The 25,342-nt window shown below is 40.7% G+C and overlaps 1 protein-coding gene across 1 annotated transcript; it reads left to right on the top strand.

The window, feature by feature from the left end:
• The first annotated feature begins 138 nt into the window (after positions 1–138).
• Positions 139–25,342, top strand: ctnnbip1 (catenin, beta interacting protein 1). Its single transcript, XM_086141616.1, has 4 exons — positions 139–277; positions 13,756–13,870; positions 14,403–14,493; positions 22,484–25,342. The coding sequence occupies exons 2-4, from the start codon at positions 13,775–13,777 to the stop codon at positions 22,540–22,542; spliced, it is 246 nt and encodes an 81-aa protein (XP_085997742.1). The 5' UTR covers positions 139–277; positions 13,756–13,774; the 3' UTR covers positions 22,543–25,342.

Here is a 25,342-nt window from a genome sequence, read left to right as displayed (position 1 = left end):
TGTTTGTATTGTGATACACGGGTTTTTCTTGCAGGGAAAACAGACTACAGTGACTATAGTGAGACTCTAGAGACGTCAGGGAGGTTTCGGGGAGTGTGCGGATGGCGCCCCTGGTGGCCACCGGCGGTACTGCACGAACAGCAGCGCCCAGACGGCGTTGAGCCACTTAGCCGAATCGCTGCCGACTGGAGGGATGTGACCCCGGAACAGGACGCCCTCCTATAACAACACACCATTCAAACAGAGCACAGAAGAAAGAAAACCTGGACCAGGAGGGGTAAGCTCGCTTGTCTATTCTTCTTACCAAGACGTGCGTTGTCAGAGGTTTCGAAACGATACATGTGTTTCAACCCCGGCGTGTAGACTTGTGGTAGAGCGGCGGCACCTGGATGGTGAGTGCACCCATAGGAACTTCATTCAGGCTTTTGTCTCGGGCAGGCTAGCGAGCTAGCGAGCTAGCACGGCTGCTTAGCATTGCCCGCTTTGCCTTGAGGGGCGCCGGTGCGGTGGGAACTCAATGAAATGTTTACAAACGATGAATCACGGGCGAAAATACAAGTTATTCGCGGCGCAGTCGTTACAACATTTGACGCTTTGTATCGCTCGAGAATCGCAGCGAAATGCGCCGGGGGCTTGGTGCTTGCTAGCAGAAGCGCTGCTACAGTTTGAACAGTGCGTCCCGCAAAATAATTAACTGTTACAAGATCTCTTCACAGTGAAACGCTGCGGGCTCACTCAAAGCCATCTCCCGTGTCAGCTTGTTGCGTTTGACGTTTGCGCTTTATACCTTATTACGTGCACATTTGCTGTCTTTTTATAGTGGTTTTTGACTTGCAAGGAAACTACCGAAAATACGAAATAAGTGGCAGTCAGAAAATATCAGTCCAAGCTAACGTTGGGACCGTTACACGTTAACAAGACCGTCATTTGCGCCCGTAGGCTGATTTATTCATCCACATGTAGGTATCAAATTGACATCCAAGTATCAAACCCTTATTTGCGGATAGCACAATTTTTCCTACTGGCAGATTATCCGCGTTTACACATTATAAACATTTCAGACCTACGTGTGCCTTTCACCAAGCTGCCTATTTATACTGTTTAAATAATCATTATTCAGGAAGCTGTGAATACACGCGACCATCCCAATATGGTTTTCATTTTCAAATCTGCTTCTCGCTCAACTCCCATCAGTTTTCTATTTTTGGATCTTGCCATCATGGATGCATTGTGCCACCCTGGCCTAACAGTGTCTGCTTTCGCCACATGTCAGATAGCTGACAACCTTGTAAGCCATGAAACTGGCGCCTGGCCTGCGTCGGGGCATCGATAAGCACTGCAGCCAGAGGGAGTCGGGGCTTGGCCTCAGGCGTGTCCTGCAAACACGCTTCGCACACTCAGCAAAGTACCCCCTAAGTTTGCACATTCTCTCAGTTTGCTGTTTTTTGGAGCAAGATGAAGACCGCTGATTCTGACCTCTGGCGGCCCTGTCGCTCTTCAGCGGCTCACGCCTCGGGGGGACTTCATCAGCTGTCTATACGAGACCAATTTGGAAGCGAAGACTGAATCATCTCAAAGCTTCTTACTCGGTTCGCCACGAGCCTTTGTCACTCTGACAACAATAATCAGTATCCAAGCCATATTGTAGCCTGTTGTGGGCTGAAACTTTGATTCTAAACCTGCACATGCCTTTCTGTGGCTTAGCAATCCTGTCAAATGACAGAGGCCTCCAGAGTACAACCAAGTCTTTTGAACTGTTTCAAAGAATCTAGCTTGAAACCGTGCACAACCTAGATTAGTGAATTTTCATTTTTGTTTTATCTATGTTGTGCACACATTTCTTGTCCGCTGTGCGTACCATTCTGCACATTAGCATCGCATTGTCTTTTTCTGTGCACATACATCACATTACAAACAGTCATCAAAAAAAAAAAAATCTAAATTGTATGCCATTCTTGAGGTTGGTGCTTTTGAAATCTTTCAGCCACGGCCCCAGGGGACCAACTTAAGGCAGCAGCTTCTGTTTCCATTCCTTTGAAAACCCTGAGGAGCAAGTGAAGATGTGTGAGATCATAGACCAGATTTAATTATTGGTTGGGGGTTGTGTGGTAGTTCAGTATCGTGAGGCAGCTGAAAATGGCTACAGCATCTCCTTTTCAATATCATTAAGAAATTCAGTGGCGCATTGTTTATCGACAAGATTAATGGCTTAAGAGAAATGAGGATTAAAAGCTCCGAAAAGGACAACCTGACTTTGCTAACCATGTAATTTGTCAAAATCTGTTATCAGCAAAAACAAATGATTCGGAAGCAGCTACTGTATAATCAGGGATCACCAGAACTTCTTAAATGACTGTAAAACGCTTGTAAAATGTAAATCAGTGACATCAGACTCAAGTGTCTCTGCTGCAGTCAATACTGTGGAATCTCTTATTCCAGCACATCAGTAATGGAATAGAATCATGTAGAAAAGCTTGAATCTTTATTGTCTTTGTAGAGTGCGATATAATGAAATGAAGTTGATTGAGCCTTTGCACATCAGAATCCACACAGTGTTCTCACTTGATCACATTTTTGGGGCGGCGCGAAGCAGGAGGTAGAGCATTCATCTCTCCTCATAATGTCTCCAAGTGTTGTTGAGCATCACACTGAACCCCTAACTGCTCCCCTTACGCTGGTGGATGAACCATGAGCCTGCTGCTCATGGTTCATCCACCAGCGTAAGGGATGGGTTAGGATGGGTTCATTGTGTAAGGATGGGTTCATTGCAGAGAATGTATTTCCCCATGGTGGTTAATAAATGATAACTTATTATTATTGATGTTGATTTCTATTGGAGAAACCTATCACGAAAGAATCAGGGATTCTTACTGAATAGCAGAAACACTAAAAGCTGTTCATATATTAATCTTGTTCTTGATCACTTACTTTGTAGGCATCGCTTTCTTTGCAGGCTCATGCCATTATCATGATTTTAATATTTAGCAGTGTTACAAACATGAAATAAACAATACAACTATACATTGAGTATTAATGGTTAAAAGAAATGCACGATCTGAACCACGGACTAGCTAGTCCTTTTACCTCCGAATTTGTTGTCATCTGCTCCTGAACACAAGCGCTGACACTTGCTCACCCTTTGCAGCTTATTTGCCTTCCCTTGGGCTAAGACTATTGTTGACACAGAATGGATCTGAGAGTAAAAGCTTGCTGTAGCTTGAAGTCTAGCTATAGCATTCGTTTGTCGTTCATCATCGAAATGCATTGATATTAGGAGAATGTGTACATTGGTTGTTTTCATTTCAGTCCTTTTGGTGATTAAAAAAAATAAAATGAAAGCCAGTGAGCCTGCCAGCTTGACATTGGCTCTTGAGTTATTAGAGCATTATATATTTACACAATGACGAATGTGCTGCTCAGCTGGGAAGTGCTTCTCTTTGTACATGTAACTGGAGGCATGGTATTCCTTAGCACAATATTCTGAGTTTGCATCATGTAACCAATCAAGACAAACGGCATTGATATGAAGAATTGATAAAGAGGGAGTCATATGCCTCGTAAATTAGGAACGAGCTGAAGACCAGAATTATTTTTTGATTCTTATTCCAAGAGGTCAAGCACAGTATGAACACTTATTAATTTCCGTCACAAACACTAAGCATGATCAAATAATGACTCTGACTCTAAATTTCTGTTATATGGCTGGGAGACAAAGACGCAAATTTTCGTTTTGAAAAGAATGCCATAACTGCCTCAGTGGGATACATAACCAAACTTCTATTTATGATGTGCAGATTAATTTATACAACAGAAAGAATCACAAAATTTTGTGTGAACAGAAAAACATACAGTTCTCTTGTATATGATTTCAAACACTTGGTTCAACCATCCTCCAGTTCACTATAGGAAATTATTAATTTTCTCGAGCAGTGTCTGACACAGTGGGCAGAGCAGGTCAGCCGGGGCCTCCAGCAGCATGGAATTAGTGCCAGCCTCCATAAGGCAGCTTCGTACAGTGGCTACGTTAGCAGTTAGACATAATATGAACTCATATTGGTATGAGTTATATTAGCATTAGCTATACATTTCATGACTGAGTTTTCAGATCTCAGCTTTAATTGAACTTGTGTAGAGCTATTAATCGTACCAGAAGCCAGCTATGAAGCAAGTCTGTGCAGTTGAACTGGATTGTTTGAGTTCATGCCTCACGTGGTGACAACAAGACATGACCTACTTATCAGTCATGTTTTCACAATCCAGTTCATCACCATTGTGCACCAATACTGTCGCCATTGTTGTGGGCACTGTATATGTGCAGAGATGGCTTAGTACAAAGCAGCAAGCAGACATCCAGTACATCGTAGCTAGAGAATCTTTGTCTTGTAGTGTCTACTCATCTGGCTCTTACTGTCCTGACTCAATCGGGCAGTCAGCGTTCTTTGTTAGGTTCAAATGCTGTGTTGTGTTGGATTATCGGGTATAAATACGGCTTCTCAAAAATGTCATCATTGTGAGACAGCCTTATAAAAAGCAGGTCTGCACAAGGCTCATGATGACCGAGGGGTGGGGTGGTGAACCTGTTTAAGTAGAACTTTTGGTATTTTCTTTGGATGCACTTTGAGACCCTTCTGGTGTCTCATCCTTGGCTCTTTCTCCCTTGTCAAAGCTCTCCAGAGACTTTTGTTTGCAGGACACTTTAGCGAGTGTTAGCTTGTCAACTTACTTGCCGATAAACTGTGCAATGACTCAAGTGGCAGTTTTTCAAAATAAAATACCTAGAAGACTAAGGAAAATAAAATACATTTAATTTCAAACAACTTTATTCTTTATTTGCTGCCCGGCACCAAATGGTCCATTAGACCTCCGCTCTAGAGTGGAACCTATTAAAAAAATCTCTAAAATATCCATCCGTCTTTTTCCGCTTATCCTGCAGTCAGGGTCGTGGGGGACGCCGGAGCCTATCCCAGCTGTCATCAGGCAAGAGGCTGGGTACATCTGGGACTGGTCGCAGGCCAATCACAGGGCCATATACAAAGACAGACAACATTCACTCACTTATTTGGGGCAATTTTCCCAATTTTTTCCAATTAACCTGCTGCATGTTTTTGGAATGTGGGAGGAAACTGGAGAACCCTGAGGAAACCCACGCAGAACAGGCAAACTCTTCACAGAAAGGTCCCCTTGTCGGAAGCGAACCAGGGGTCCTTTGTGCTGTGAGGCACAAGCGTTAACCACTGCACCAGTGCAAATGAATCAATCAATTTATTTATTTATTAGATGTGCATTAACGGATTTTTATTTGTACTTGAACACTTATGATCAATTGAATTGTGTACTAAACTAGGCACAGGGAACCGAGAACCAGTTCCAAATGGTCAACTTCAGCTCTACCATTGATGGCAGCCATTGATGGATCTACACTGCAGTCACCAACAAGTCATCCTTACAGAGAGAGGAGGCAATCGTCAGCCTAGCTTCTTTTAAGGACGGGACGATGTCAACATTGCTGTCATAATTTCATGTGCAAAGCTATGTTTTTCATCAAAGCATCTCTGTAGGTGACATAGATACAGCACAGCAAGTGCCAACATTTGGCAGCCGTATCAATATTACTTAGTTATTCTTATTGTGAGGGTAATACTCATCCTTTTTAGACTGGCCTGACAAACTTGATTGTTTCGCCATGTTTATAGTAAAAAGGTAGTACAATTCAAAACTGTCCAAGCCTACAACTGATCGTCTGGTTTTCAGGAAGCCTCTCCCTAATGCAGCAGAAAACAAATATGATAGCACTGAATGTTACCCAGACCAGTGGCCAAACAAGATTTTTTACTACCTCTCATATATAAATGTCTAAAATGAATTATCATTAGATACATTATTATGACAAGGTATGGTAAATTTTAGCCTTTTTAATGAGTCCAAATGAATAGAGATGTTTTCCTTATTTTTTCAATCCATAAATTGCATTTGTGAAACCATTCACATTTCGATATCCGGCTGCTATTTTTTCTTCCACTGGTCTTAAACAGTGTTCATATCACACTGTTAATGCGAGTACTTTTCTAACCTAGTCCGTGGTTGTTTTAATAGACTTCATGGTGATGCTTTGCCAACAGTACAAGGACAGAAACGTGTGTTTGAATGCGCATACCTGCAGTGGCACAGCTGCTCCCTTGAACCAGACCAGGTTGTTGGCAGCTCAGCTGGCCTGTAGCTGACTTAGGTTTCTCACACATTTGCTTGCGATGTTGGTGCAGCTCATGATTGAATTCAGGTTATCTATCCCTCTCACTTTTTCCTGCCTGTGGAAGCTATTGACCTCTCAAGCTCTCGATACGCTCATACTTTCTGACATCAGGTACAAACTGCCAGCGAGTGCAATTGAGCACTCGCTGGCAGTTTGTAGGGCTAGAGGCTTGGTTTGACTGTTATTCTGTGCACCGGAGGAATGTGATTTGTTAAACAGTCAGACGTTGTGCTTCATGCTAGGCGAGCAAACAGTTCCTCTGCCAATAACAAGCTGGACAAGTGGACAGGGCTGTGTGTCATGGGGTTGGTGCACTGTGTCAGCTTCTGCTCTTCACGACCCTCAGCAAATGTGAGGGCCTATCACATTGCAGACTGTAATCTGTGGAAGCTGACCCTAATTGCATCGTGTGGCACAGCCGGAGTGTTGAAATGTTTTTATGGAGTTTTTTCTTTGCATTTGTCACAGGGAAAGCCAAGCTTATTCCAAGTATACATGCTATGCACTTGAGCCCTTAGCTTGTCAGATTTTTAAAGTAGTCTAATTTAATTTCATGATGTCTTACCTCAGGGATCTCATTTGTGTTAAGTTTTAACAGGAGCAGCATAGTAATTTTTTTTTCTAAACGACAGATGTATTTCAACCAAGGCAATTTGGAAAACTATAATATCTGAAAACATTTTGAGACCGTGAAGTATAAATAAGCCTTATTTATACGGTATGAGACGGAAAGCTTTTTCCGTGTGGCCACGTTGACATAGACATGCCCCCACTCAGATGCCATGCGATGTGCCATGCTGTGCCTCAGGACTAACTTGGGCTTCTGGCAGCAACTTGTGCTGACACAATTTAAAAAGGCCTCAATCAGCAATGGTTAACATTTTTTGTCATTTTTATTTCTTGATTATATTTTGTTCTAATGTTTGCTATGCTTTTAATATGGCAAGGCAAAATAAGAAAAACTTAATTAAATTATTGTAATAATTTTAGGTGTCCGCTCTTTAATAAAACTGGCCGTCAGGGTTCATGTCACTTTCCAGGCTCAAAATGGATAAATACGGTTATCAGTACAGATTGTTGTTTCCAAGTCCTGACTGATATGGAAATTCCAGGGCTTATGCTGATATCTATTTAGAGGGGAAAATGTGTGATTGTAAATGTTGATACTGTAGTGATTTTGTTTGTGCTTTGGAAGGAAAGTGGGTTTAGCTTTGTTATCAGAAGGCAATTTTTTTAACCAGATACTTCCTTAAGTAGTATAATTGTTCCATTAAACCCCCTTTTCGCGGTCTCTGTTTTGTACACTAGACAAATTGCCTCTGTCAATTATTTGATAACAATGTAGTCAACAGACTTTTCCTCAGTTTACAATCATTTGCTGAGATTAATCAATTTATTAGAATTTAGTTGTGTTCCCTTTCTCTGTCCTCATCGCTGACTGATTTGTTGTGAATCAAAGATCACGGTAATGGCTTATAAGTTGTACTGGAAACCTTACAATCAAGGTGACAACAATTTTAATTCTCATCAAGTATTGTCTGTTGTTATACCAAATTATTATATGGGGGGAATAGGCCCATATTCATCCATATTGGTAATTACTAATCAAAAACCAATGCATTTGTCAAGCCCTTAAAAAATACCATTGGATTTTTTTTTTCTTAAACCAGATTCCAAATATGGCTGGTTTATGTTTGAAGTAGTTTAAGCTTACTGTGATAGTTTTAGGGATAATTTCTTCTATCGGTCACAAAATGAGTCATAGGAGCCTTATAGCTGCACGGCTTAACATCCCTGGCTACGAGAAGGCAGAATGGTGCAATTTAAAGGGAACCCCAAGTCTTTTTGTCACAATATTTTACCCGCAAATGAAGTATTACAGTTTCCAGCCACCATAATTTCAATTTGTACACGTAAGAGTGTCAATGTGTTCATATTCTGTTTCTTTCTGCTTTCTCAGTTCAATCCTTGCTTTGCAGAGGTTTAGCCAGTTTGCCCAGAGGGGCTCAGCCCCACATCACAACAGAGACAAGAGCCCAACACGGGCAGAGAGGGGGGATTAAGCCCAGATCAGCATTAAAGAAAGCCTTTGATTATGTCTGGAATATTAGCTGCATGTGTCTGAGCCCGGCTGAGCATCCCTTAAGGGATTAGTGTAGAGCCAGCCCACCTCTACAACCTAATATCAGACACACACAAAAGAGTATGACAGAAATTATTTGAGACATGTTTCATAGAAGAGGGTGGTTATATAATGATGCCCCAGTAAACCCAGCAAGCTACTCATGGCTTTGCCAAAATCATTATTCTAAAATAGTGTTTATGTATTTTATGAGGCGTTTTGCTGTGAACTGATGAGATTATATTATAGCTATACATCAGGATAGAAACAAACAGTTCTTCAGTTCTTTGGTCTTTCTTTTAATATTGCATCAGACATATAACTACATAATCTCAATTGGATTTACTGCCAAATGTACCAACATTAATGTGACATAAAAAGAATTTTATTTTTTGTTCATTAGCTTGGCTTGGAAAAGAATGCTTTCCACATTTTCATTTAATAGATCAGTTCTCTTAAGCCACTGACTTAAGAGAAGTGAATTTCAGACAGTGGATAAAACACTGCATAAAACTTGGCTGTCGTAGTGCTTCAGAAATGCTTCGGGATATGTAGCTTGTAGTAGATGCTTGGTGAATACAGAAAATAGCACCGTTGCCACCATGATAGCAAGAAATGTTGAGCACACAGCAGTGCAACAATCACAGCTGTAACATTACTGCTAATTTCACAGACACCTCAACTCTATTCCCACTATAATGATACACACACACACCAAGTTATTACTTCAGATTACTGTTTTTTGAACATATTCAAAAACAACCTTAAATACATCTTTACCAAATCCAGCTGCTTTGGCCATCGCGCTGCCATGCTTGCAGTAAACTGGCACTTTGTTTACTATGAGCTATGTGAACTTCATCTTAGGCTCTGGGAAATGTAGGTTTCATCTTTTTGATGTTTTGTTTCAGTCGTCGAAATTATCTGTGGATTAGTCAGATTGTCGAAAAATTTATTGCTGCATTAAAGTAATCCCTGGAAGCATGTTGTTCTGGACAGAAGTCAGATCGAAGCCTGTGGTTGGTACGGTTTGCAACACAGGCCACTGAATACCATCTGGAGTGAAGTCAAAATTAGAAACAAAGTTAGAGAACTTCTTGTTTGTCGAGCGTAATTGTAAGAATGAAATAGCATTACATAATATTATCCATGATGTTAATCACTATCATATTGTTATCTGGTTCAGTGAATTTCAGAGTAGTAGTGTTTGAAATTCTGTAATGCTGCACAAAATCGTCGTCTTTCCACAGATTCCAGGTGTATGATGAATAGCTGAAACCTGCAGAAGGATATGCATCGACTGTTTCCTTCGCCCCCGCTCTGAGTGATTCGCAAACAAGTCACGGTGACAGGAATCGTCACTGATTATACTCATTTATTATTCCCACTAGTTTCTTCCTACAGACGTGCTCCCTCCTGAATTATGCGTGCTTTATTTTTGCTTATACCACGTATCGCTCCCCCTCCCCCAATTTTTTCTGAAAATAAAAACAATCTTCAAAACGGTCTAAATCCCGGGCAGAGATTGTACTAAATATACAGCCAGTTTCTATCTTCAAAAGGAAACATCAAGAGGATCAAAATGTCTCAGTCATGAAAGCAGCAGGCCTATTTATACGGAAGATGAATATGTAATATAACAGCTTTTTGTTCCAAATATGAAAATGGATAAGTTGTCAAGTCCAAAAATACTCCCGAATGTGTCTTTGTCATACTCACACAAATATTTGTATGTTTCAAATTATTTGAAGACAAGGTAAGGCCTTCTGGGAGTTATAAAAATCCGTGTCATCCTCTTCCAGTGCTCGTTTTCTTGTGACGCGGAAAAGAAATGGCGATTGGAGGATTCTGTCACACATAACAGTGCATGTTGTCGTGCTGTTCGCTCTCTCTGCCCGGAGTCTCAGCTCACCCACTTTTCTGAAATAAGTAGCTCGGAGACATGATCAAACGTGTCACTGCTGCAGATCTGAAACAGTGCTGCTCCCCTTCACCCTTCATGAACGGCGTCTCTTGTCACAATCCCCGGCCGAATGCATTTACACACCAGCGCCGCTTCCAATCCCCCCGAGGTGCAGTAAGCCAATGAACTGGCAAAGGAATATTCTCCCCATCTTCCCATATTTGCCCTGCTTTGAGTCATCGGCCCTGCACTGGCTCACTGGAAGGCAAAGGCAGAGAGCTGCGGTACTTGCTTGCTGTAAACAGCCACCAACAGTTGCTGTGAATATTAAGCCCACAGCCAGAAGCATAGTTTCTAGCCTCTGATTTGGGTGAGCAAGCTTACGCTGACACCCAAATGCAAGCCATTAGCCAATGGTGCCCCATTCATCTATCCTCCCGGGTTCGGGAAGAGGGGATGGCAAGCCAGTGCTTCAATTAAAGATAACCCCACATCAAAGAGGCTGTCAACATGCATTAGTGTTTCTTTGTATAGATAAGGGGCCAAAATAAATTGCCAGAACTATCATAGTCACTGTTGCTCCCATAGGCCTTTATGAAAAAATACTTTAGACAAAACCAAGCCTGACTTGCATGCTAATATTCTCTTCATTAAATGTTGATCAATCATCCATTTAAGATTTTATTTTTTTCTCTTTTCACTCATTTCATCTGTAAGTTTCACTCTTTTCAATTGGCAAATTTAGATTAGATATAAGGCTGCGCTGTATGCTTGATGCATTACAACAAAAACGTAACGCGGTAGCAGTCCTGGTGGCTGAATCCACGGCAGAACCTATCTTTTCGCTGTCATTTCACATCAGTTTTGGGGGCTCCTTTTATCACCTTCTAACTCCCCCCGCCTACATTTTGCATTTCAGAAGAATGACAGTGAAAACAGATCATTAGAAAGATGGAGAATAAGAAATGGAGGCACAGGCAGGGATGAGATCTGTGTTCAAAAATGATATGCAATATTCATGACAGTCATTCAAACTGCAAAACAGCAAACCTGTAGTCTGACTCTCAGATCCCTGGAATATATGACGGCTCATCACACAAATCACAGTCCTCGTTATTTGCCTTTATATACTGCAAAAAATTGTCATTCCAGATCCATATCTGTCTGCCTTGGGAATCAAATTACTTTGGAGTCTGTGCTCGACAAGAAAAGTAACCTGAAGTATAACAAGGAATAGCAATAAAAAGCAAGCAATCATAATGCCAATATGTGATTCTTAAAAAAGAATAGAGAAGATTTATGGATGAAATGAAAGAGGACATGAAGTTATTGATATGAAAGAATACAGAAAATAGTGTTAGTTGGAGGAGGTTGATTCGCTGTGGCAACCCCTGAAGAGAGCAACCGAAAGAAGAAGAAAATTATCAATTGGTTAATTATGAACCATATCCTCTATTTAACACACAGTTTTAGAATGTAATCTAACTTTCCATAGAATAATTTGCAGTTGCCTGACTGTAATGGAAGACTATGGGGACCGAAGCTAAAACACACAAACTACTGCCATTACAATATGGATGTGACGAATTAATTTTGAGTTTAAATGACACTCAAACTTAAAGGTGATGAAGTGGCTGTGATACAAACAAAGACAATTAATCCAAATATTTTAGTATTTGCTTTTCTGGTATAAGAGGGCTCACACCACGTTGTTGATCTGAGTCAGACCGGTTTAGTCTTTCGTCAGAGGGTTGCCAAGGAAATTGTAAATACTGTCATTCCAATGAGTGTGACAAGGATTCTATGGAAAGACATCTAATACTCTTGTTGAAGTATATTGTTCGTAGGTCCACATTTTACAGTCTGAAGTGGAAAAAATAGTATCGCCCTCCTGTGTGAATAAATATATGTGTATATATCTGTGTCAGAGCATATATTCAGAAAAGTCATTGTTATTGCTGACAAATCAAGCTCAAATAGCAATCACAAAAATGTCAAAGCTGTAGAAAATGAAAATCTTTTCAAACTATTTGCCTTATCAGATCAGTCCCTGTTGGCTCTCTCAATATCTGTGGTATTTTTTTCTGCTTGTTAAAGTTTTCAAGAGGCTGGGGGTTTGACGCAAGGGCTCCAGTGCTCTGCCGTGGACAGCTTTCACCCATTAACGTCTCCTCCTTGTCTCCAGCCAGCAGTCTCTTTCTAACTCCTCAGTCCCCTGTCTCTCCTGTCCACATCCTCTCCTGCTGTTCAGCTCTGAGGAAAACTTTCCCAGTGTTGTCCTTGTCCCATAGCCATCCAGTTTCTCAGACATCCAGTCATGGTCTCAGGTGTGCAGAGCAATATGTGGGTGCACATAAGAAAGCCAGGATTGATTTCCTGTTGTAATTTCTCAGTCCCCTTCCTGTTTTTCTATTGAGAAGATTCATATCCAGTTTAAGTTTAGAACTAGAGAAAAAGCCAAGTCCATTCTCATCTGTGACGCCTACATCTCTGGCATGGATAAATTATGATGTGGACTGTGAACGCCATATCCTGGTGTCTCAGTGTTTATGAAGACCATTTATTGCATGAAGCTGAAGGAATCCAAAAAAGTGCTTAAGTAGCTGATAGCTATAATTTTAATTTAAACAAGATGCACAGAGTGAAAATAAAAGCTGACCTTAAGTGCCGTGGTGCACAGAGGAAAAAGAGCTTTTCCCCAACTAACACACAAGGCACGTTTCTTTAGTCAGACTCATATTTGTTCTCCATTTACTCCCATGCTGATGTTCCTCCAGCTTGCATTCAACTCACCTTTCATGCATCACATTGATAGTGCTGGGCTTCTTTGATGACAGGGACCACATTGGTTCACACAGAATATAAATGCCCAATCATTAGGTTGGTGCTCTGATTGTCTGCCGCCAGAGGGAGAGAGAGCCGGGCTTTGTGAGCCGACTATGAAACAATATGTTGATATTGCGAGACTGCCTAAAATAAATGAGTGTGAGAGAACCATGACTTATCTCCTGTGTCTGCTAAATATATTTCAATGAGCTTCTATTTGGCTTTTTAGTTACACTTTTACAATCAATGGGTGTTTCAGGAATACAATCAATTTGTTAGAATTCTTGTCTTAATTCTCTTTATCACCGCAGCACAATTTAATTTTCCCTCTTAATTATATTTGGGGTAAATACTTTGGTATATCAGTATTCAAGATCACCATTATTAGTTTATCCTGCAAAGTGTGTTGCATTCTAAAGAAGTGTATTATTGCATGTTGTCCTGTTAGGTAATCCTGTTTTCAGGACTTTATAATAATACGACCAATTTAACTGAGTAAGAAATTCTGAAGGCTCTACGGGCAGCAGTTGATTGACAGTCCAAATCACTGTGACCCAGGTCACACTTGCTTTCACACTGCCAAAAGAAAAACACGTGGACATGGAAAGTATTTGTGTAGCTGTGGTTTTTCACAAGACTTGTTTGTGTGCGCAGAGCCACAGGAGCAGGGGGGATGAACCGCGAGGAGGCCCCGGGGAAGTCTCCTGAAGACATGTACATCCAACAGAAAGTGCGGGTTCTGCTCATGCTAAAGAAAATGGGATCAAATGTAAGTACAGCGTCATTAATGAAACACCAAATCATGTTAAAGCACTCTATCAAGACCTTGTCCTGCTGCTCAGGAAAATTTGTGATAGCACACTTGAGTAAAAAAAAATGTAAAAATGTAGATCAATACTTATGGTTAAAGTATAGTAAATTATTTACATATACAGTATCACATGTGCAAATTTCTTTTCTGAGATCCACCATCACTCATCTCATAATTGGCTTGATTTATATGAAAGCACTATGAATACTTCTTTGTTGTGTTTAGTTTTTGAGTGTGTTGTATCATGACACAAGTTGAATGTAATTTTATTATCCTCTGTGTGTGTGTGTGTATATATAAATATTTATATAGATAGATAGATATACACACACACACACACACACTCACACACTGTGTGTGTGTGTGTGTGTGTGTGTGTGTGTGTGTGTGTGTGTGTGTGTGTGCGTGTGTGTGTGTGTGTGTGTGTGTGTGTGTGTGTGTGTGTGTGTAAGATGTCAAATTTTCATCAAAGCTTGTCACCCACCTGCAGCTTACACCAAGTGAAGAGGCTTTTCTTCGGAATTATGCGGGGGTGGTCCACAGTCAGATGAGCCAGCTACCACAGCACAACATAGACCAGGGTAAGTCACAAAAATAACTCATTTTTTGTTATTATGGTTTGGTAGCATTCAATTTATTTTCTTGTATTCAAAAAATATTATTACAGACTATACGAATTTAGAATCAAGCTTTAGTTTGACGATTGATAAGAAAGCATTATAATACATCTTTTGATTGTTTTATGAACACATTTCAAGCAATATAAAGTCAGAGAATCTCATAAACACCTAAACAGAGGAGAGCTGAAAACCAAGGAACAGCCTTCACACCCATCGTTACTATAGAGTCCATGCCGCAGCACGTTTTACAGATTCCCCAACGGTGCACCGGAGCCGACTCAGCAGTCCACCGGCACTGTGAGATTAACCGCACAGCAAACAGTGCAGCTGACTGGAAGGGAGTGAGTGATTCACCCTCAGCATGCAGGAGCCATTAGCTTCACCACTGCTTCTATTTCCCCTTGCAAGTGGCCTAGAGAAACAAACACACAGTTCTGACTTCATATACTATAAATGTAAAGGCCGGTACGCTTTTAGTGACCCGATGTTGCATGTGACACTATTTCAACAGCAGGGGGTGCCCCATGACAACTTTAACCCCCCCATTCAAACGCTGTGTTTCCACAAATATTCCAAGTATTAGTCACAAGATGGCGCTGGATATTCAAAAATAGCATTACCACTTTATTTACCTGAAATTTCACTGCATATCTGTGTGTCCTAATTCAGCAATCAGCTCCCTTCATACATCTTACATTCAAGCTCTGCTGTCTGTTTGTGACGGCATTCATCACACTTTGTTCTACACATCCAGTGGAGAGAATGGTTTGCCATTTATATATTTATATAGTAATGTTTCTTCTTTTGATTTCCCTCCTGAGTCAGTGTTAAAATGTTCAGCATGGAATTTCTGAGTTAGATATAGGTACTTTATTCCAAGTGTCTGTTCAGTGCCTTTATTTTTAAATGCAGGTCATATCACTTTGTTGTCATATTCAGTCAAAGCCAGACTGCAGTGTGTCATGCATCATGAAAATTTTATTGGGTTTTCTGCACTGGAGTGCATTCAACTTGTTTTTCTGTCTCTACTCCCAAAATATAAAGCACTGCGTCTCTCCACAAGCCTTCATACGCATGTTATTGACTTTTTTTTTTTTTTTCTTTTGGCTTCTTCGTAATGCAACCTGTCTGTCAGCTGTAATAGTTATGAACTAGGTGAGACTTTCAGGTGCATGACCTTGCTGTTGCCCCATGCTCTTCAGAAGACATAGGCTTGTGCCTGGGCCATGTCAATGCTGTCAGTAAGTCCCTCATTAATTATGGAGGAATATGACTGTCGAAAGGTGCCGAACATGCATTATACATCAAAAAAATTACTCATTTAGCAATCGTTTGACAGCCTGCTGCATCCTTGATGAGCTTTTGAATAATTTGTGGTTTGCATCTTATCTCAGGCATCGTGATTAAGCATCCTGAAGTGTGTTAATCACTTCTAAATATTCACCCCAGCACCGAAGGATAACGGTTTGTAGGCATCAACCCAATCAGAACCTTTTGCAGTTGTTTGAAGAGGCTTATTTGTATTACGGTTACATCTTATTTCAACTTGGGGTGCAAAAAAGGCTGTCTGAATTTTGGAAAGGATGAGCAATTCCTACACTCTGGGTTCAGGCTTCAAGAAACAAGTGAGTAATTTTATCAACAGCTTTGAGAGCAGCCTTTCAAAGTTGATTGTTTCCATCTATTAATTGCACTTGTGTGCTGAATGCAGCAGAAGAACCGACTGTCTGATCCGACAGATACCCTCTTCGACTGCAGCAGTTTCCAGTCAACCGTTGTCTGTCTGTCTGATCCTATTTCATTACGGTGCCTTTTCTCCCCGAGATTGCTGTGGTGGGCATCGATCTTCTAACATAAATTCAGAAAAGTTTCTTGCACCTCCAAAAAAAGTCATCCAGATGTGAAAAGATGAAATATTTGTAAGATCAAAATAGGAAAATAAAGATTAAAGATTTTTAGAATAGTACTGGTTTTATACAGTACAGATTAATAGATATGTCTTTTGACAAAATGATTTCTTCAGTAAACATTAATTTTGAACATAATGATTCTGGTGTAATATCAATTTGGCAAAAGTTTTAAAAGTTGAGTTTTTGTTTTTTTTTATATTTGCAACTCAGACAGCTGCCTCAAGGAATAATAATTTTGGGCCAATGACTTGATCCTTTTTAGCTCAATTTTATTGGCTTCTTTAAAGATTCAGAGCATCTTGCATGATCCCCTCTGCAATACCGATGGCTTAGAATTGCTTGTATTTCATCACCAGTGAGGCATCAGAGGGCAGATGAGCTTGTCCCAGAGGTTTCTCCCTCTGGATGATGAACCTAAATCCATTTAGACAAGTGTTATACTTTTAAATATATAGAAGCATGATTCCCTGATCGCAGTGTCCTCAAGTTGATAGTGGTGTTTTCAGGAGAGATGGTGCTTCACTCAGAAGACACTGAGGGAGAGGACTATGCTGCAGTGGAGACACACTCAGATTTTGATTACCCAGAGTCCAGGCTGCGATGTATTCAGGAGAACAAAATAGCAGTCAAGGAAATGCAGAAAAAATGGCTAGGATTGCAGTCTAATCTGTCCCACCATCATTTCATCCTATATCAAAGCTTATTATACATGCTGGTATTGAAGCTGATCAGTGTTCACAGATCCGGAATGTCTTATGCACTCTGGTTAGCTATTATAGGTTGTTTTGTTTTTGCTACGAAAAAAATAAATAAGTAAACTCCGAGCAACATTCGCAAATTCCCTTCAAGTCTGTCGGTCACGGCATTTGCAATTGAGATAACCTTAATTGGCTGATTACCATACGTGAAAACATGGAATTTTGTTTTGCAATTGTAATCAGGCCAGAAGAATTTTATGCCAAAGGCACTGAAGCTGAGAGTGTTTTTTTTTCTTTTTTTTTTTTTGCTGTGTTGCAATATAGACCTTTTATAAAGCTGATTTGGGGATTTTTTTTTAATTAATTTTTTTGCTGTGCAAAGTAATGGGGGGTTATGGGGAAGAAGGAACTTGTGCTCACTGGTGGAAATGAAATAAAAACTGAAGTACGTCAGGTCTATGTTTTTGTGGGCTCATTCGTTGTTTCTCTTCAAGAGGATAGGGTCACTCATTGTTGTTCTTTAAGAAGGAAATAGTGATTGCTAATTTAAAAAAAAATCCATCTCTACAGCACACACTCTTGACTAACCATTCATCATCATTCTGATGATGAATGGTAAGTCAGACGCTTGAGCCAAAAAGTAATCTCTATGATGGCATTGCAGTCACAGTATGTAGTGCTAAATGTTGTGTACAGGCAGTTGCTCTTCTTGGATTGTGTCAACAATTCATGGCTTTCTTTAGCTGAACAGATATCAATTTAAACCTAACAAATTTGGCAGTGCCATGTGTGTATCCATCGGTCTCCTCTTTCTGTCCTGTATGATTTTAAAGGATAAAGTTTATTCCTCCCAGAGCCTGAAGGACATCGGGGTGCTTCGACAAAGGAGAGACGTAAAGTTGTTGCCATGGCAACCTTGCTTGTCCCAAGAAAGCTAAGCTTCCCTGTGGGTTTTGGTGTTGTTGCGGCATGCTGCAGCAGTGGGCTGGAGCAGGTGTCATTAGAGGGGCCTGGAGGAAAGCAGGAGTGCTAATTGCACACCCAAAGTGTGATGTTCCATTCTCTCTGTCAGCTGTATCCCTCACGTATGGAAATACGACTTCCCGTTTCAGAAGTAACGACACCCTGAGTAAGCAGAACAGTGTTTATTTCCGTCTGGCCCTCCTTTCAGTCCTAGTATTGTCACGTGAACCATTTCTCAAGTCGCACCCATGTAACACAGCGGAAGGACCTGCCTTTGTTTGCCAGGACTTTGAGGGCAGATTTGTATTGATTTCTTATCCTGAGTCACCGCAGTGAAGATCGGAGCCTCAGATATCTGGAGTACCATGTGTACTGAACACAGGGCCTCTACTTGCTTTCATCTGGCTTTTGAATTATGTCTGAAGAAGTGTTGTTATTCAAAGAAATTTCAAGGACATTTTTTTTTTTTTTTTGTGAAATGCAAACAACTTGGATGGTGATCAGTAACTCTCCCTTCTAATGATCTCAGCTCTCTTAGAGACAGTGACTAAAAGTTAAACAAAATTAATATTGGGTTCTTGGCCTGCTCCCAAAAGCCTTTCTTCAAATATGCCATTTGATTAAAGTGGAGAATTTCGAAATTCATTCAACTTATCTTGAAGGGCTCCATCAGGAGACAGAAAATAGTTTACTTTGGCTCTGAAGCCCTTTATATTTCTGAAATGTCGCTGTGTGAACTGACTGCTGTTGATAATCTCTTTGGCATCTTGAATAATTTATTTATTTGCACTTTTTTTTTTATAGTCGATGGGGTTTGTTATTAATTTGTTTTCACTCCGGAACGATCTTAATACAATATTAAAGGCGAGTTCCAACATTGAATCCTCAAATCTTTGATTGAAAAGACACTTAATAATGATAATAATAATATTTTATACTTTATTAATCCTAGTGGGGAAATTCGTTCTCTGCGATTAACCCATCATGGATGAACCATGAGCAGCGGGCCTGCCAGGGGAGCAGTTTGGGGTTCAGTGTCTTGCTCTACAACACCTCGACATGCTGGGAGGAACCAGGAATCGAACCAGAAATCGTCCAAAGACAATTGCTCTACCTCTTGCGCCACAAAATGATGATTCTGCTGTGGTGCATAGTGAACGTTTGTCAACCCATATCAACACATGATAAAGTAAATGAGTATTATTATCATGGTGTATATGTATAACCAGGATTCTTTTGCTTCTTTTAGAAGCCTCATACATGTAAACAATTGCTTCTTCTCAAGCTTCCGCGATTTTTATCAGATACTTTTTAGCCCTTTCCTTTTCCTGGTAAGACTGTTTCCTCAACGAACATGAGATATTTTTGTTTTGTGTGTTTATCAAGGGCAAATCAGATGACTTCCCTGTTATTTATGTTACCCACACTCTGTTATCAACCCCATCTCGTATCGTCTTCAGGGTGGATCAGCGGTGGAAGGAGGGGTTACAGAGTTAGACGGAAACTGAGCAGCATCCAACAAACTAATCTGCTAGCTCTCAGTCAGCAGCAGCAGCAGCCATCGGCCATCTACTGTCTGTTGCTAGGCAACTGCTATAAGGGGCCTGGCATTTCACAAGAGCTTCTCAGATCAAGTGTGTATTATACTGAGGGTGTGTAGTGGGGCCGAGCATGTCTGAGCCTAAGAACAAGTACCGAGGTAAAAGACATACAGTCCAGTCTAACGTCTGTTCCTCACCTGAACCCGTCATCCCCTGCTCTCCTGTTTTTTTTTGTGTTTTAACAGCTTTGGGCTTAGTATCTGACATGTCGTTTGCCTCAACAGCACAATATACATACTCCTTTGTATATCTACGAAATGGCCAAGATACGTATTTTACATTTGAGTATGGGTAAGAGTAAGTTCAAGTCCTTATGCCAGAATTTCACCCGAGAGTGACATTGAATTCAGGCCTAGCTGTTATTGTTAGGTAATACACAATTTTTTCTTCGCCAAATGTGCACTCTCCAAGCAGATGCAGTTGCAACATCAGTTTGATGGTTTGGTCTGTTTTATTGCTGTTTCCCAAACAACCCCCCCCCCCCCCCCCCAAAAAAAAAAAAAAAAAACAACAAAAAAACTCAGTCCACCAAAAGCAACATCAAAAGTCTCGATATCTCCATATTCAGGCTGACCTGAATGCAGCGGAGAGACATGCAAATGATTATTTCCACCGAGACTCGATGCTTGCAGGGTCCATGCTGGCTGCTGAAAAGGGTCTCTCCTTTGTGCCAAATACATTTTGGAAGCTCACTATGTCTGGCCTACTTTCATATCCCTGCAATAATTAATTCTAACAAGTGCTGTGGGCTGTGGTGCGAAAAAAGGGCTTTTAGAAGAGTCATTCACGGGCTGCCATCTTCTTCCTGAAACGACGTATGTATGGACTGGTGTTGCTGTTATCATCGCTTGAAGTTGTCAGAAGATTGCTAGTTTTCCATCACTTTTTAATATTGACACTTTTTTTTTCTCAGTTATGGTGATTTGAAGAGTAGGAAATGTTAGTGCTCAAGTTGTCATGTAATAAATTTCACTCTACTTGCATCCCTTACCAAGAGGCAAATACATTTCAGCCGTCAACTATGGAAAGATTTGATTCGTTTCCTGCTCTGTGCTTGTTCTTTTTGATGTTTCTTTGGAACTGAGTGTCTGCAGAAAGAGAAGCCTAAATTAGGCCAGAGTATCAAAAGCAACCATACAGCAGTTAATGCGTGAGCCATCATGTATTTTTGTTTTAATTGTATATTTGTTCTGTTATTTCTGATTTGGAAAATGTACGTTACTTTACTGAGGAAAAAAAATCAACTTTGTTACAGCCTTTATGGACAATACTTATTTGATAGGTCAAGGTTAAGTCATGTTTGGAAAAAGACAGGGAGAATGAATTGCTCCTAGAAGAAGAAAATGTTGTGTCATCACACGACATTCTGTTGTGTAACAGTAATGATTGATTAGCTGACGCAACCCATTGTAATTATTGGTTTGTCACCATTCATTTAGTAGAAGCGAAAGGAGCACAAAATGATCGGACAGAAATCAGATGTGCGTGCGCTATGGATGAAACTCAGTGCTCACGTTCAGCCCTGTAACTGGATGGATCGTAATGAAGCCTCAGATGTGTGTCGTCATTTTGCTGTCAGCTGCTCGATGGGCGGCTGCAACGTCAGGCCTGTTGCTTTTGTGGAAAGGTGGATAAATGTTCATTTACGATTTATTTCAATTGGGCTACGGGTTCACGGCTAAAAGATTCTTAGGGAGCGTTTAGAATTCAAGGCCCCGTCGTGACTTGGATTTATCCGGCATTATTCAAAGGATTAGACAGAAAATAGTATAATGTGAACGCACGTGCGTCACAGATCAAGGTGCGACTTGTTGTGTTGACACCGTATGTTCTTCGCGATAAGTTTCTCACAGAAATCTGACGCGTGCAGGGAAGCCAAACATAGTCACAGCAACACATTCTAATCTCCAATGTCAGGTGGGAACGGCAGGAGGAGAGGAATGGAACCGGATGGCAGTCGTCTCTTGATTCTGCTACCGCGAGTGTTTTGTTTATTTCTAAAGGTTACTGTTTGTTTAGATTGAGATTAGTGAACAATTTTGACATTCCATCACAACAGATTCTTCTTCATTCTGCCTTGTAGAAAGCATATCAACACTTTGTGAAAAATCGCAGCAGTTCGTACCCAGTTTGTTTATAAAGGAAGAGGGAAAAAAAATCACTGGAAAGCAAGAATGTCATTTTGAATTATTAGTCAGTTGATGAATTAAGCCATAAAGACAGACTCCAAAGTAGACACTTTGAAAACAAGAGACCCCGATACAGTCAAGCATCGAGCTCCTTAAAAAGCTTATTGTTGCTCAGTTGTCCGCAGTTTTCCCTTTCTCTTGCCATGATTGTCAAGTCCCGAGTTTACCGCAGAGCAGTTTGCCGGAGATAAGGAGCTAAATGGGCGCCTAACATGGACCGGAGCTTTTCAGATCATTAACGGCCGGGATGTCAGTGACAGTCGGGATCGGTTTGCTCTCCATCACTTTGACAGTGTTGATACTTCACATCTCCTCCTCCCCCCATCTACTTTGACTGGTCGCTGAGTGAGACGTGACAAGACCCGAGATTTGCACGGGCCTACAACAGTCCACTGAAGGCCGGTTTATTCAGGCAATCCGAGCGGCGTCGGCGTCAAGCTTTTTTGCGGTTCCCCGGCACCGACCGCCGTAAACGTTAATTAGATTCTTCGCAGTTTTATTTTTATTGCCGTCGCGGAACAGCATGCCAGGTGAACGAGTGATTTCCCCCTTAAGTTGATTTATCAGACTTCTCTGCCTTCGCTTTGCAGGTGCAGAGGACGTGGTTATGGCGTTCTCACGGTCAGAGACGGAGGATCGACGGCAGTGACCCCGGGAACCTCCATGCGCCCCCCCCCCCCCACCCACCCACCACCCCACCACATCCTGTACCCCGGCCCTCCTCACCCATAATCCACAACTCCACAAACACAACACTGACAAGTTCAGGAGAAGAGAGGATCCTAGAAGGGACAAAAGAGGAAGGGAAGAAACACCTGGACGATGCTGCCTCACTCTCCCCCGAACCGTTTCCGCTCCCGCTCCCTCCTCATACAAGCCGGCACACCTTTTACCTGAGATGCACTCAAGTGGGTCACTGTGGGTCGAAAAGCCTTCGCATCAAGGCTGTCAGTGAAAACACTCACAAATTGCGTGGATGAATATCATAGTTTTTTGTTTTTTTTTTTCTTTTTTGCCTTGGGGTTGGGGGGGGGGGTTGTTTTTTTTTTTTAATATTTTGCCTGTGCTGATAGGCAGTATCATACGTTCATATCTGCTGCGGTCAGCGGATAAACTGACCAGGAAGCAGCGGATTGAAGCAAAGCGAAATCTAGTTTTGGTCAAGCAGCGAGTGTGTCGACTGATAGTGTTTGGGGAGATTATCACTGCTTACTTAATGGGGCTGGAATTTGTTTAGATGTAGCTGTTGTGTTATAAAGGCTTTTGTGTTTTGTCACACAAGGGGCCTCTTTTATAAACATGGCTTGTGGGTAACCATGAAAGCAGCATATGATACTTAAGTTACGGGGAGCCGTCACACATGTACTGGAGCTCAGATGCTGGCCACAAAACCGCAAAGTTAAAAAAAAAAAATTAAGAAGATCAGAAGATTAAGAAGATTCGTTGTGCTATTTATCGACTTTTGTTTCACCCTTAAGCTGCCATAGTCCTTGTCAAGTGATATTGGTGAGCTTAGGTTATCTCTGATCTCTGGCTTCTTTGCTTTACCTAAATACACCCCCCCCCCCCAACATGGTTTGTATTTAAAAAAAAACACATATTTCTTCACGTAAAAAAAGGCTCTCCGTCAAATGGCTGCAGAAACTGAATTTTACTTACTCTCCAATTTTATTCCCTGTACACAGGAATACTAGAATGACAAACTAGACCGGTGTGTGCATTAACTCAGAACCAACGCAACATTAATCACTAATGTGTAATTCCAGAAGTTTAACAAGGCAGCATGATACGGCTCCTAACATTTTCCTTGTGATTTATGAATGGATTGTTTCATTAAGATGAAGGTATTTTGGAGCGGGCAGTTTTCTTCTTTAAGCACAGTTTTATAAATGAGGCCCCAAGTCATTCTGCTGCTTTACTTTGAACCACAGGCTGTTGAGAGCACAGCACAGCTCTGTCCTAAGGAGGGTGTCTGAATTTCATGACAGTAGAAGACATCATCACAGAAACACAGGTGTCCAGTCTCCCCAAACACACAACTTGCTTTGGGTTATCGTGATGTTAAAACTCTCTTTATTGTATAGATAGTTGGGAAAATACAATATTGAATTGATTGTGCCAATTGTATTTCTTGATGTTTTTATTTTTTTTTTTTTTTATTTTTTTTTTAATCTGTATTATAAAATTAGCGAGACATTTGATAAGAGACAAGCTGTAGTTGTAATTTATTTTTTACCGAATTGAATCCCAGACACATCATTGAGGCTAGAGAACAAGCAGTAAAAGTAAAAACCTAACCCGAGTCACTCTTGAATGTCATCAAAAGTGGCCAAAACAAATCGACTCTTAATTTTTAACTATCTGTCACTAAACACAAGAAGCCAAACTGAACTGTGTGCTATTTCTGACTGTACTCTTATCACTTGCACTACTATCAGTGGGATATTTGCAAAAGTACATTTTGATATTTAGCACAGCGATCCTATGTTTGGTATAAACATGTTTTTATTTCTTGGGTGATTTTGGAAAAAAAGAAAAACTTCTCTGTGTTAATTGACTCAACTGGAATAGCTCGAATGAATATTTAACAACCAACCTGTTTTTTCTAGTGACATGCTCTATATTTAATGTGTTTCAAGGACAGTCGTTAACTTGTATAACTTAAAATAATTGTAATATTTTAAAGCCAAGCATGTCTGCCTCATCGTGGTTTATGATGTTCACTCACGTGGAGCAGAGGATCTGTGAAGCCTCGCCACAACGACCTTTTGTTTGTACATTCTTGATGTTTGCTCTTAAAGTATTTCACAAAAAAAAGAAAACGGTTGATTGAATTCTATGGGTAACTGTTATCCATTAGGTCTCGTTGGCAATAACTTCTATTTGAATGTCCTCAAAAATCATCAATGTAACTAGCCAACAGATCGCTCATGCCTAGGACAAAGAAATTTGTCTGGTTATGTTTACTTTTGTTTTTAAAACATTCTTTATTTGTCTATGCATTGTTTTGTTTTTTTTCCTCTAAAAAAAAAAAGGTGTCTTACTGTACATTTTACTTCAGGGTTGTTATTCAGCCTTTGTTCAAGTTGTGATGAATGTGTGTGTGTGTGTGCGCGTGTGTGTGCGTGAGAGAGAAAGTGAGAGAAATCATTGAATTTGCTACCAGTTTTAATTTTTTCAGCATGTTGTTGAATTCGACTAGGATCGACTTACCTTTTTACTGTGATCTGACATTGCATAATACCTGTCTTTGTTTAGCTGTTTTTTGGTTTTTTTTCGTTTTGTGTTTTTTAGGGGTGGGGGATGGTATTTTATTTTTCTTTCAGTGAACCTGACAAACATTGATATTTCTTTTTGTTTGTTCGTTTCTTTTTTTTTCGGCTGCTGACGATGTCTTGACCTAAAGCTTCCAAACCTATACCAACCATTAAAGAAATTTTAAGTGACAA

The sequence above is a fragment of the Fistularia commersonii genome, chromosome 34 (assembly GCF_037954325.1).
Source record: "Fistularia commersonii isolate RoL2024-O1a breed Wild chromosome 34, RoL_Fcom_v1.0, whole genome shotgun sequence".
Classification (NCBI taxonomy): Eukaryota; Metazoa; Chordata; class Actinopteri; order Syngnathiformes; family Fistulariidae; genus Fistularia; species Fistularia commersonii.
Note: the sequence above shows the minus strand (reverse complement) of the source record. Positions and strands in the feature narration are given on the sequence as shown.